At 37.2% G+C, this 13,903-nt stretch overlaps 1 protein-coding gene across 1 annotated transcript; it reads right to left on the bottom strand.

Annotated features, from left to right (window-relative positions):
* Window positions 1-1,915: 1,915 nt before the first annotated feature.
* Window positions 1,916-2,502, bottom strand: GCK72_024183 (uncharacterized protein; the record flags this gene model as incomplete). Its single annotated transcript, XM_003117634.1, has 4 exons — window positions 1,916-1,948; window positions 2,004-2,064; window positions 2,286-2,388; window positions 2,436-2,502. 4 exons carry the CDS (start codon window positions 2,500-2,502, stop codon window positions 1,916-1,918), a joined length of 264 nt encoding a protein of 87 aa, XP_003117682.1.
* Between the last annotated feature and the right edge of the window lie 11,401 nt (window positions 2,503-13,903).

The following is a 13,903-nucleotide window of genomic DNA, read 5'->3' as shown; positions in this document are numbered from 1 at the left end:
CTTCTATTACAGTTTTTACGGTACATTGTACAGGAAGAATGAGACTAAAAATGCAAAATATTGAAAAAGTATATAGGAATACTTGATTCAACAAGACACCAAAATTCTAGTTCTGACGTTATTTGACGTTCAAATTCGTGGTAACTGGATGACCAGACACACTGTCTGGCGGGAAGGCTCTTGAGTCTAAATAATATCAACTCAAAACAATTAATCAAAGAACTAGACGGAACAAAAGGGCAGATACCAACAATTTCAGTCTCACATCATAATGTTAACTTGGAAAAAATTGAGAAATAAATTGAGGAAGAAAGTAGTTGAATGAATGGGGAAACGCCCTCTCCGCCGTTTGAGCAAAAGGGCAATTGTAACACAAAGCATATTGAGAACGCGGGGCTGAGAGATAATTGCCTCCGGAACCAATGGAACATGTTTTGGGGTTTTGACTCTTAGATCTACTGAATGCGCGACATGAAATAAGAAACAAATGGGCGGAGTTGCAACCTGCAACTAGTGTATGATTTCACTTGGGTACAACATGGCTTTGATAAGATTTGACAAAACGGAATTATACATACGGTACCAGGGGTAATCAAATTTATGAAACAGGAGGCCACATTAATCTTATTGAATATGCATGTTGTCATTCCCCAACAAACACCCAAAAACAGGCAACAAACAACGCTACAAATCCGTAGAGCTCATTTCACTTGATATATACTCGGAGGGGATTAGAAAAGGGCGGCGGCGGAAGAAACCAAGAGAACGTGCACTCTTGGTGTCTTTGACTCACGAGTCCCGTCGAATAAATGTGACTCTCTGGGGGGTGAGAGAGTAAGAAAGTCTAATGAGAACATTCATATTTGCCGAAAATTTATTATTCAGAAACTGGAGAAGAGGGAAGAGATGGGAGGGAGGAAGAAATTACAAATCAATCAAATTAGAAACGTTTACAAGAAAAAAATGACAAGAAAAATGGACTGCTTCGTAGAGGGACAAGAAAATGGGACAGGATAATCGGGTTTTTTGGTAGAATTGATCATATGAACATCGATCCATAAGTAAGAAGATACAATCAGTGAGGGAGAGTGAAAAATGACTGGAATGTTGAGATTGGGGAGGGAAAAAGAAACTGAGAATGGAGGGATCAGGAGGTGACTGGATAAATAATATTTAGAAAGGATAGAAACATCTGGTAGAAAAATTTGTCAATGGCCTGAGCTAAGAAAACTGTTAACCAAATTACGGAAACAAACTTAATTTGGCTGATTTGGTCGCAAAGTTTGGTTTTTCTCTTTGGGAAGAATTTTCTAGAGATGTGGGGAAGTTTTGCTAGTATTTTTTAAGACAATATTCAAAATTTGAGAGTTCAGAAATTTCACAAAATCTATAAGTCGTTCAGTTCTAGACAAAGGTAACAGGGATGGAATACAAAAAAGCAGTGAGCATCGGGTAATTTTCAAAAAATCTCTAATCGTTGGCTGTGTTTAATTTCGAAGCTGTGGAGTAGTCGGTCGTTGTCATTCTTATAAATTTTACAATAGGCGTAGTAAGAAATTGGTATTAGAGAGCTAGAGATGGATTGGTCGTGAACCGCACTACAAAACCGTTGAAGAAGCAAAAAATGGAAATGGTAATTATGATAGGATATGGTAAAAAAATATTCTGGAATGGGGGCAAAGAAGGAGGAAAGTGAAAATGAATGACTGTTTCTGTAAGGATTGAGAATTGGGGCAAAGTTAAATATAAAAAAGTCAAAAAATGGGGGAAGAAAGGAAGATAAAACGCAAGCGAAATAAGACACCAGGATGTTGAAATCATTCCGTATGTTGGAATGTTGAAACCGGAAATGATACAGAAGCACTCGAATTGTTAGACATCAAACCAAAACCACCGTTCCGCACCACACGCATTATCAATCCTCACAGTCCGATTCGCCGCCTTTTCCCTGTACAATTAATACGATATTAGTTTCGGTTATCTCCGTTTATCAAATTCCGTACCCGGTTGATTTTGTCGTCCAACATGCGGAAGAAGTCGGCTTGGCTGGCACTCTCGACCTCGCTGAAACGTTGAACATAAATCAAAATTTTCTTCATCTAGATATACGTTATATTTGAAATTCGAAATTTAGTTCCTTCTTTTGGTTTTTTTCCAAAAGGAGGGAACCGGGGAAATGGGGATTGAAAGGAAAGAGTCCCCAATTCGCAGATGACGCAGACCGATCCATCAAGTTGGTTTTCTGACTCTTTATTGTACAGTACTCCGTTTCATTACCAACTCACATGATTGGTTTTCCAGCAATCTGCAAGACATTGCCGTTGTTGGCACTACGAAGTTCTTGCGCTGGAGCACGGTTCGTCGAGGCAGATTTCTTTGCGACGGGCTCTGGAAACCAATTTTTATTTCTTCGTGGCATGCAGCACTAATATTACCTGGGGTCTTATCCACGCTCTTGCGGATGTCTTCGGTCGATGACGTGCGCGAGAAGTGACAGCCCATAGTGATACGGAAGCAGTTGATTGAGATTCTCAGGGAGTTAACTGGAAAATAAGAAAATTACTGCAAACACTGGCACATTGAAAAATACGCATATGACGTCAAGATTAGCAATTATAAGCAAACATAATAATAATTAAGTCTAAAAGTCTCTGGGAATTTGCAATCTTACTTGTAGCTCTGAAGAGGAAGCAAGCGATTTTCTGTCGAGTCTCTACTCAACAGCCTACTTGACTAAGCGAACGTGAGCTGTGTGACATGTAAGGGGAAATGTGAGAATAGAATGGGAATGCTCCTCTCATGACGAACAATACTTTGATTTAACACTTTTCAGTTAAACGAGAAGACACGACAATTGGTGGAATGAAAGAATGACTATTACTGCCTATTCAAAGAAGTGAAACCATCTCAATAACAAAAAATGTACCTAATTAGAACATGACGACTGTTGAATTTTTTAGTAGAAGGCAGTTTTCAGTTTTTGTGACAATGTTCAAAAAACCAAATATAATACGATGGTTTTCGAAATTTGTTAGTTTTGAAGCTGAGAAAGACATCTGACTGATCTCAAACCACATAAACTTTAAATATTATGTTGTTGTTAAGGTTTTTAGCAGATATTAGTTTTCAACATGACAGCAGCATTCCAATTTTTCTCTAATAAGTGCAAATCTTTTGAAACTTCCGTTTCAAATTAATCTCGTATCTATTCTCTGTCCCTAATTATGTTGCTGTCTCTACCTCTCTTCTACTCAAGTGTATAGATACATTCAATCCCAGACAAAATCAAGACTCAGTCCCACAAGAAGTCAGTGAGAAAAATCCCAATGACACTTGAGAAATCACGTCATAAAACGGAGAAAAAAACGAATCGCTCGATGGCGTCGTCCATTTTTAATTATGAACCCACGCCGTCTTGCAACAAGTGAAGATCTATTCAATCAAAGAGGGGGACCTCCTCTCATCGTTTGACGTGCTCCGCCAACTAGGTCAAGTGATCTTGCTCAATGAATCCCTGAAGGCGTTAACGAATAGAAGTGGGAGTGATGAAAGCAGGGGCGACCGAAAAATGTCGAGAAGTTCGTTCCCAATCTCTGCTTGCGGGAAATTGGTGCTTTCTCAATTCTTTTTTTTCAGGGAATCGGAGCGATTCAGCTGACAGAACAGAAGAAGCGTAAATGGAAGGGAGACAGGCAGAAAGAAAGGCGAAAAAAAGAGAAGGTGCAAAAATATGGACGCCGAAACACTAACCATGTTTTTGTTTTCTTCCTCCTTCTGCCCAGCCTTCTTTCAAGCCACGCCCATTTTTTTGGGAACAGAAATTGAACCGACTAGAAGTGGGATGGCAAATGGTAAAAGAGCAAGAAAGGAGGCGGAGAATGTGGGAAGAAGAAAGGCACGACAATGTCGATTAGCCGCGATTAGATGCGAAAAATGCCGAAATCGTTGGATACTGTAGTTAATTTGAGAACAATTTTTTATGAGCAGAAAAACGGAGCAATTGAGTGTGGGGGAAGATGAAATGATTCGCATCATGAGAGAAATAACAAAAGATGGAGAAATGGAAAAAAAAGAAATTACAGCAAAACTCTAGTTTTATATCAGAAATCTCCATCGAGAAGGGCGAAATTCGCATTCTATTTGACACCTACCCAAGGCAAATTTGATATGACTGAATAAATTTCTTCTCCGATTACTATTACTTCCTCGCGAAAACATTTTATGCTCTTTTCTGAGTAAACGAGAAAAAACCCTTCGAAGCAAAAAGAGAATATGAAAAAAGAAGAAGAAAACAAAAAACGGGTCGAGACGGGTGAGCAGTTCAGAAACTTTGCTCGTTGAGCTGAGCTATTGAGCCACATTGCTTACTTGTCTAGAATTGACGATTCGTAGAAAAACTGGATGCCTACCGTCTTCCATGCACTAGAAAAAAAACGTCTATAAATCTTTCAATTTTTCGAAAGTGCCTCTCTTGGTAGAAGTATGACTACAAAACTGAAAAAGTTGAAAAAAACAAAAGAAGAGAAAAAGTTGGCAATCTGACTAATTGGAGTTGAAAGCTTAGAGCCTCACACCCACGTCATCCAGGTTGACTACTCTCATGCACTTCTCAAACCAACTTATTTTGTGCACTTCCGTATAACATTCATCCGGGGCGTGAGGGACGAAGAAGATTGAGAATGTAATGAATGAAAAAGATTTATTCGAATCAAAGGTGCAACAACTAAAAATACACACACTTAGCATATCAAAATAGCTGTCTTTCTATTTCTGAAACAAGTTAGATAAGCTCATCAAGATCTCTGAACGGGAAAAAAAGTTCTGCGTTCGGGGGGAATCGAACCCCCGTCGAATGCTTGGAAGGCATCCATGCTGACCATTACACCACGAACGCGACATGAAAAGTATCACGAGGTTTTATATTTGCTTGCGTTGTTTGCAGTCATTTACCCGTTGTTTAATGGGGGTAAAAAAGTTTGTTTGGTGGTGACGGATCACATAGACAATGTTTCGGAAGCTAGACTTTAGTGAATTTTGTTTTTTCTACTGGGGCACAAAGAAAGATCAAAATGAAACTATTTCACCTTATAGTTATTTTTATGTTGACAACTATATTGAGCAAGAGAAACTTGTTTGTTTTTCTCGTTTGGAAACTTTGAAGTTCAGAAACAAATTCTTCCAAAATATTTGAGTTTCTGTTTCTTGAAACTTCAATTTACCACATAAGAAGTTGTTTTTTCTTATCTGAGACATCTAACTCTTGAAATAATTAAAAGACGTCACGCAATGTCAAAAGAGGGCAGAAGACTCTATGTTCCATGTAATATCTGAATAAAATCTATCACAAAAAAGAGTCCTCTCTGAAACGTGCACTCGCTTTCGACACATTTTTATTTTTCCTATTAATCTCATAATCCACTCATTCGTAGTCGAGATTAACAGTTACCAAAACGGAATTGACCCGTTTTCCGTTTTTTTCAAGAGCAAACGAGTGGAAAATGATAAAAATAATCTGACGAGAAAGATCAAAACCGAAAACTCAAAATTCACTTTTTTCTTGGAAAAATGTCGAGCACTCATTCTGAGAGCTCTTCAATGTAGAAGTGCAAATGGGCAAGCGGAACAGTTGAAAAAGAATAAGAAGGCGAAGAAAAAAGAAAAGAAAATAAGAATAGTGAGCTTTCTTCAATTTGAATTGAAGCATCATGAAAACGTCTCAATCTACTTCCATTCACCGGGTGCTTCGTTTATTCAAATTGGCTCTCCCACCAATTTTCGGAAAGTTGAAAGATCTATTCTGCATTTCTGATCTTTTACTATTTTCTGCACTTTTTTAGATTTCGAAAAAATTGGATGTTAGGAATTTGGAAAACTTGAATATTTGTGTTAGCGATGTTGTCTAACAACATACTGCACGTGATAGATAATTAGAGAAACACAGAAATTTCGAGATTCGGTTGGGTGCACTCTAATTAAGGGTTTCGATTTGTCCGTTTGCACAGTAGCACACCGAAAATTGTACCGAAACGTCATAAGTGGGCAAGTAGAGAAAAAAGAACATAATAGCTCTATCGCCGAAAAATGAGAAAACAGGATTAACGGAGAACGTTGAATGATGATAAAAGGATATGATGAAAAAGAAAAAAAAGAAGATGGAAGAAGAAGGATGGCGTTCAAAGGAAGGATCTATTGAGTTATCTTCTCGAAAATATTCTGACGCCTCATCTACATAATTTGCATTCAGCAGACTGGCCCCGGTTTCTCTTTATTTCGACTTTTTGTTGTGACTATTGAGTTCAGTTTAATTGAGAGATTAAAAACAAAGAAGTGATCAGAATGATCTGAAAATGTACATGAATGAGATCATAGTCAAACAATCATAGGAAAGTTCATTTCAATAGTGTCTTCATCATCAAAAATGACGTATTGAGCTCTCTTGAATGAACACTAGAAAACGACAAGAAGGTTTCAGTCTCAATTGTGTAAACAGCAAGAATTCAACTGACGAACAGACAATTCCCAGTTGATCGTTGACAATTTAATGGGCAAAGAAAAAAGGGCAAACGTGACCTAACCAACGACGGTACAGTTCCATTTAATTTGATCAGATGAAGATCGAATTATGGCCCAACGTTTTCTACCTGTACTTTTTTTCAAGTAGTCTTCGGATTTAGTGTGACGGCACAGAAAAACGAGTTAACGTGTGTCTTGAACGTTTGAATTCTTGATGGTGATAACTTTTCTGATTGTGATGTCCAAACTGATTTCTGCCCTTAAATTCCCTTTTCCTGTCACTCTAAGAATACGGAAGAATCTCATCGAATATGTGTTCCCTAAGCAATCCAAGAAGCCACTTCATACTCAATTAACATAAGCTGACCTCGCCAAGCTTTTCTTTTTTCCAAGTGATAGAGGATGGAGAGACAGAAAAAACGAGAAATGCATAATTGAATATTCAGAAGAGACAAGGAGGAGGAAAAAGACAGGAGAAGCACGCAAGAATCACAAATGGCTCAACGACGATCTGTATTTCGAAGTCATATTCAAAACTCAGTGAGTGGGAGCCAAAAAGGGAAAAAACGACTGACTGGAAGAGAGGAAAATGGATAGGAGAATTAGAGGAAAGGAAAACGAAACGAGGAAAAGAAGACGAAAGAGAGTAGAAGGTTTTCAAGCTGAGTACAAGACCAAGACCCCACAAAATTTCTTGTCTTCTCCCACTTTGCGAATGAGAATGACGCTATGTATTTTCGGAAAAGAAGAAGAAGAAGGACCAATGTGCAAACATACATCCTTTTTTATTTCAACACAGAAAGCAAAAAAAAAAGATAAAATACACAGATACAAGAGAGAACGGACACCCGTGAAGAGTGGGGGAGTGAAGAAGGATGGGAAATATTAGACGAAAGTACCTGATGTCATTTGAAGACACGTGACAAACAAGGAATTGAACGCACCGAAACCGAGTGGATATATATTTTTTTGAATTGGTGAGTATATGAAAAAGGTGGTCGTGGTGGTGGTAAATATGAGCAAAAAGGAAAGAAGAAGGAGAGGAAAAGCAAGACAAAAAATGAATGAAAGATGTGCAATATAAGAAAGATAGATATGAACCGGAGGTGTGATGGAAGAGGGAACAAAGTCTTATTAATATTCAACTGAACGTGGTTTGTTTCTGTTCTTTGTTTTGAAACATATATTCATTATGTGAGCAGCGCATTCAAAATCACAGAACAAAACTGATAATCACTATCACTTGAAACCTAACTATAATAACTTCAAAACGAAATACTAGGTTCCAGACAATACAAATGACGTGATATCAGTGTTTCCCAACAAATAGAACAGGTTAACAAAGAATCTTCTCATTGACTCTAACAAAGTGAATTCTGACCTTTTGACCTCTACCCACCACTTCTCGCACGCTGATTGAGAAACAAAGAAACATCGCAAAAAAAGAAGAAGCCGTGAAGATGATTAGTTCGACGTCAACGCTGTGCCGACCGAGTGCCACGAAAGAAAAAGAGTCTTCAGAATCGTTGGCGGACGGAGAGCACACGTGAGAAAAAGGCTCAAGTAGTTCAGTTCACGCATATTAAACAAAACTGCAACAATCAGAGGCAACAGAAACCATGGGAAAAAAAGGAAAAAACGAAAAACGACACAAAGGAGACACATAGACGGGAAAGGAATGTTTTTGGTGTAGAGGCTTCTGGGGTGAAATGGCGGTGCTACTAGTTTTGGTGCCCGCCCGGTCGTCCCCCTTTTTGCTTCCAAAAATCTTGCCCTCTCACTTGTCATGTACATAAATCCAGGCCGGCCAATTTTTTGTGGAATATGTTGCCACTGGGTATTGCACATCTCACATCTCCTTCTAGTAAAAAGAAACGACACCACCGCACATAACGCGCAACAATTTAATTTTGTCAATCTTCTTTTTGTTTTCTTTTTCTGTTTTTCTATTCTTTTCAGGATGTCCTGTTTTGTGGTAGTTTATCTTGGTGTCAGATTCGAACTGCCAACCAAAAAACTTCCACTGGCAAAAAAAGTTTTTTTTTTCTATAAAAGTATGGCAGGTGGAAACTAGGGTTCAAAAAAGAAATCTAAATGGTTGTTCAGAAATCAAAGTTTTTCTTCTTTAGCCATTGTTGCTAAATAAGTAATGACGTTGCAAGCACGCTCAATTAGTGAAAAAGGAAGGGATTAGTGAGCAACTGTTACTGAAGTTAAACATTTTTGTTTTTCTTTAAACTATTCATCATTTGTAAAACGATATAAAAAGTCGTTACGAGCTTCTAGTCTTGGTTTCAATTTCGAAAAGAACCCTTTTATTTGATTTTGAAATAGGCTTTCTATTTAATTATATCAACGATATTTGAGAATAGATCTCAAAAGAATATATTCTTTTTAGTTATAGTTTTACGATGTTTGCAGGAAACGCTGAGAAAATCAAAATGCTAAAGTGTTAATAGCAAGGACAAACCTACGCAAAAAAAGCGAATACCGGAGAAAGAGAATGAATGCAGTAAATGTCAATTAGATGCAAATTGCTTAATTGGATAAGTGCACGAATCGTTGCTCTTTTTGGTTGAATTCTCGAAAATCTATTAGGATTTAGGGTCAGAAGAAAAAACTGCATTCGAAAATAGTTTAGACAGAAAAATTCCAGGACTACAAAAAATTGGTGGTTTATGTCCACATTTTGTGGTTGGTCTGATCTACATATGAATGTCTTCCATTCCCGTCTTTTAACTGACATTCTGACTTTTTTCAGCCAAACGTTCTTTGTATTGTTTGGAATCTTGAACGCAGGCAAAAGATCGTGATCGAAGAAGTATTATCAGAATATGACCTAGTTTGGTCAATTGATACTTGCAAAAGTTCTTCTTCATGGATAGAGAAGTAGTTGTGCAAACTCGATAAGGAAACAAAAGAAGAGAAGAGGAAAGTAGAGTGCGTCCGTGCATCTGGCCACTATGATTAGGTGTATTGTCGTATTTAACCGGAACCCTTTCAAGGCAACAGAGCTCAACAAGATTTTCGAACAACGGTTTTTTCTTCCTTTTTTCTCTTGCAATCTGCGGAAAGAGATATGACGTCGAAAGAAAAAATAAGGAGAAGAAGTCATTGCGTGGGGGCACAACAAAAAAGGAAAGTAGTTGCAAATGACAGGCTTCGGAATCGATGCCAATTGCCTCGTTCACGTCGTTTCGCCATCCAATGGTTTGTATGAAAATGGAATAGTTGGACAGTTTGACGAAAATAGATGACACTTTCGATGTTTGTAGAAATATGAAATTGAAAGAAGGAAAAGTGGATCGATATATGGAAATGTGCTTGTAAGGCGCTTGGTTGAAAATGTAGACATGTTTCTGTGGGAATATTTGTGTTGCTGGGTGACTACCACCGGAGAAAAGGTATGTCGTCAGGAAACATACTTGAGACTGAAATTTAGTCATAAATTCTAGTGGCACTTCAGTTCAAAAAAAGTAAGACTGGCTGTAAATCAGAAGAGGTATATCAGAAATATTTCTGGGAGAATTTTTTTTTTACTTTTAGGGGACTGAAATTATTAAAAACCAGAAAAACAATACCGTGTTAGAAAACAAAGTTCAGTCCAAATCAATTTTCTCTTCCCTGGATAGGCTATGAATTCAGACTACAATTGGTTTCTCACTCTAATCAGAGTGAACTCAAAAACATATTCCATGACGTAAAGTCCCTAAGAAATCATGAGAAATCACAAGAAATCATGCTTTTGAGGAAAGTGAGAAAAAGTTGTAGTAATCAAACACAATATTGCGTCTTCCAAAGTGCTGACGTGAGTGACTCGAGACGTCGAATAAACTTTTAGAGTGAAGGGAAAAGAGTACGTGGGTTGGGATCAAAAAAGAGAGAAAACACACGAGAAGGTGATGTATCTGCATTTATGATAACGCTCGATTGGTGGATAATGGTCCCGTCTGAGTGAGGAAGTGAAAAAAAGCGAGAAATTTGATTTTCGTGTTTGTTTACAATAGTGTTTTTCCTTCTTGCTAGGCGTCGCCGGACGGCCTCCGAACAGATGCATTCTAATGTGGTTCATCGGGATAACTTGGATAAAAACAAGATTCGGACCACATTATATTTGGTCGGAATTAGTAATAAAAGTGACCTAGGGACATTTTAGAAACTTTGGCATAGAGATACTGAGACTAGAAAATTTTAGTCATTTGAAAAGATGGTATCGGAAAGAAAAGAATAAAAAGAATAAACCACTTTTTGAAAAATGTGAGGTATGCGAGCGCATGATAAAGAAGAAAAGTTTTCCAGAGAACACACCACTTTTTGTCCGGATGTTTTTTGTAAATCAATCACATTTTTGAAATGATCAAACAAACAAATCTTCCGAAACAAAGCGATCAATCAAAAAGTGAAACGGGACATGATATATTTTGAAATGAACTGAATTTCTTTGCAGAAAAAGATTTTGAGACTGGACTACAGATAAACATGAACATGGTTTGTGGTTTCGATCTTTTGTCTCGTTCGAATATTCTGGAAGACAAATCTGATGAATCAGCAAACTACAAAATTGAAACACGTACATTACTAAACAAGAATAATAGGTTTATGATCATCAGCAACTCCGTAGAGATGACACGTTTATGTCTACAGCTGCAAATACTAAAACTCAATGAATGACTGTGGCTGAACATATCCAAAACAAAAAACAGAAGACAAACAGACACAAAAAACATTATGTGAACCGTCTCTTGAGAAAAACGATGTTTCTGTTGCATCATAGGTGTTCGTACGAAACATGTTAAAAATGTCTTATTGGCAGAGGAGGGGTCGTTCAAAACATGTCGCATATTCAATTTTTTCTTCTTTCCTTCCTCAAATGTTTTTGGCTTTTTGCGGCATTCTTAAAAGCAAGAAATGAAAAATGATGCGAAGATTTGATCTTTTCAAGTGGTAGGCATTTCATTCCCACCAATGTTTTCAAAAATAAAAATAAAGTTGCTAGTTGAAGAAAAAAAACAGGGTGAAACAGGAACACATCTTCGATAGAAAAGGCTCGATGGAACCGATTGGCAGAAAAAAACCCCATTGGACATGTGTTATGAAGTGCTAATATCACATGTATGATCTTTCTGCAGAACAATGAAAGAAATAAGGAAACATGAAAAAAAGCGGGGGGTTATGATGAATGAATGTATAATTAATAAAGAAAAAGTGAAGTTGGCTCCAAGCGGGAGATGTGTCATTTTCTAAAAATTATCCAGTTATGGATGAACACTGCAATTTGTTAATTTTTGGGTTCATTGAAAAACTAGGATTGGATATCTAAAAAAATTCAAGCATTATAAACGATGACGTGTAAACTAGAGTTTATATATAAAACAAAAACAGTCTCACACGATCAGATAATAAATCGAACGACATTTTCCAGATTGTTTCACTGCTCAAACTTATTATTCTACCGCATAGAAAAAGCAGTTAATTATAAATGCTTACGTAAATTGCAGGAAAAAAGTGTTAGGAATGTATGGGATAACATGTGATTCGGCGTTGGTTCAGTTTTGAATTTCATATGAGATGGCTGAGGAATGAAAACCTTTTTTGGGACGTGGTGAAAATGATAGGGATGAATTATAACTTTAATGAATAAAAAACTTTAAAAGTATCGCTACACCTTCAAAATCAAGCAAAACAGATTTAGTTATCCTTTGAAACTCTCATGTAATCAAACGTTGACGACTGTATCAGAAGTCATTGTAAACAAAGTAAAATATATATTGTTACTTGTAGAGAAAACAGAAATCATACACTTATTGTTGAAGAATCCGATTTGATGCTGGCTGCAAATGAAAAAATCGAAAAATCCTGAAACCCGACATTTTAAAAATATTCGTTATTTTTGTGTAACCAATTATATCCCCAAATTCTAAGATTTTCCTGTTCCGATATTTGTAAAATGGAATCTTCACCTTATATATTTTCAATTTGCCAAAGCCTCTCTTTCACTTCTCCACCCTTTCACCATATTTGACAACATTACTTCTTTCACCGGGACAACCTTGGTCATGTTCTCCATTGTTCCTATTCACGTCCCGGATTCCGGTAACAAATACTGATATGCTTGCTTAATAATAACTGGGAGTACGTCTTGTTATAACACATTTGAATAGTTACTCGTATTGTTCCATTCGCGTGATTCATTTTTTGGCATTCTCACCAACCGTTTTAGAGTTTACTCAGTCTTTTTCTTTACCTGTCACCGTCAGTGGTTGTGTAAAGAAGCGACTTTTTTGAATGCGAAAATGTAACATTTTTGGAGTAGAGCTCTGCAGTTTTCTGTTTTTTTAAAGAAACGTTTCTTTTTCACTTTTCCACAGTTAGAGCAACATATTCCAACAGTTGTTCTCAATAACTTTGTTCCTTCAAATTATTAGCCTATCAGAAGCGAATATATGATACAATATCTCTTATACATATTTGCACTGATGGATACTCAAGTTGATTAAGTGGATGAACATCAATCCGTTTGAATAAATATCACGATCACGCAATACCGTCAATCGGTCACTCCTCCAGTCAGTCGGTGTCTCATCAAAAGACAGTTACGTTGGAAGAATAAGAAGGGCGGCATGAAGGCCGCCTTGACAAATTTACAGCGGACAAAACTTGTGTGCGGCAGATGATTATATCGTCGTGTGCACCGCCCGAAATCCGATTGCGCAATCCGACATGCTAGTTTCGGTGGCTATTGTGAACACGGACAGCTAGTGAAGGTTACTTGTCGGATATTGACTTATAAAGATGTCTTTGAAGGTCTTTGTGTTTTTCTTTGCAATGTACTCGTTAGAGAGCGTATTCGAATATCCTTGAACCATCAACCAACTCTTATTCTCCATTTCCTTTTGTGTCGTTTTAATGTCTTCGGTTTCTTTTTTATTCTGTTTCCTTTTTGTCATCTTTTTGAATTTGTTTAGATCAATCTAAAATTCAACAAGAATCAAACAAAAAATCTAAAAATCTTTGAATTTCAAACGCTCCAATCCTAAATTCTATAGAATAATTTCTGGATCAGCGAGCAATTCCTCAAGATTCGACTCTTCCACTTCCGCGATTTGTGTTGTGTTTCTCTCTTTCACAAAACCATCCAAAATGCATATTGGCACAACAGGCGGGCGTCGCATATCAAACTTTTTGAGGGTGTCTATTCTTTGACAGGTCATCATGAATAAATGTACTCCCGTCAACGAAACGTATAATTTTCAAACGTTTTTTTTCCTCCATAAGCGTAAGTTTTTTATACTTTCTATTTTTTACTACTTCACTCCCGCCTATTTTTTTCTTCTGAATCCACTCCATCAATCCATCATTTCCATTTTTTCGGCCTATTCATTTTTTTGAG

This window comes from Caenorhabditis remanei, chromosome X (genome assembly GCF_010183535.1).
Source record: "Caenorhabditis remanei strain PX506 chromosome X, whole genome shotgun sequence".
Lineage (NCBI taxonomy): Eukaryota > Metazoa > Nematoda > Chromadorea > Rhabditida > Rhabditidae > Caenorhabditis > Caenorhabditis remanei.
The sequence above is the reverse complement of the archived record's forward strand: the minus strand, read 5'-3'. Positions and strand labels throughout refer to the sequence as shown.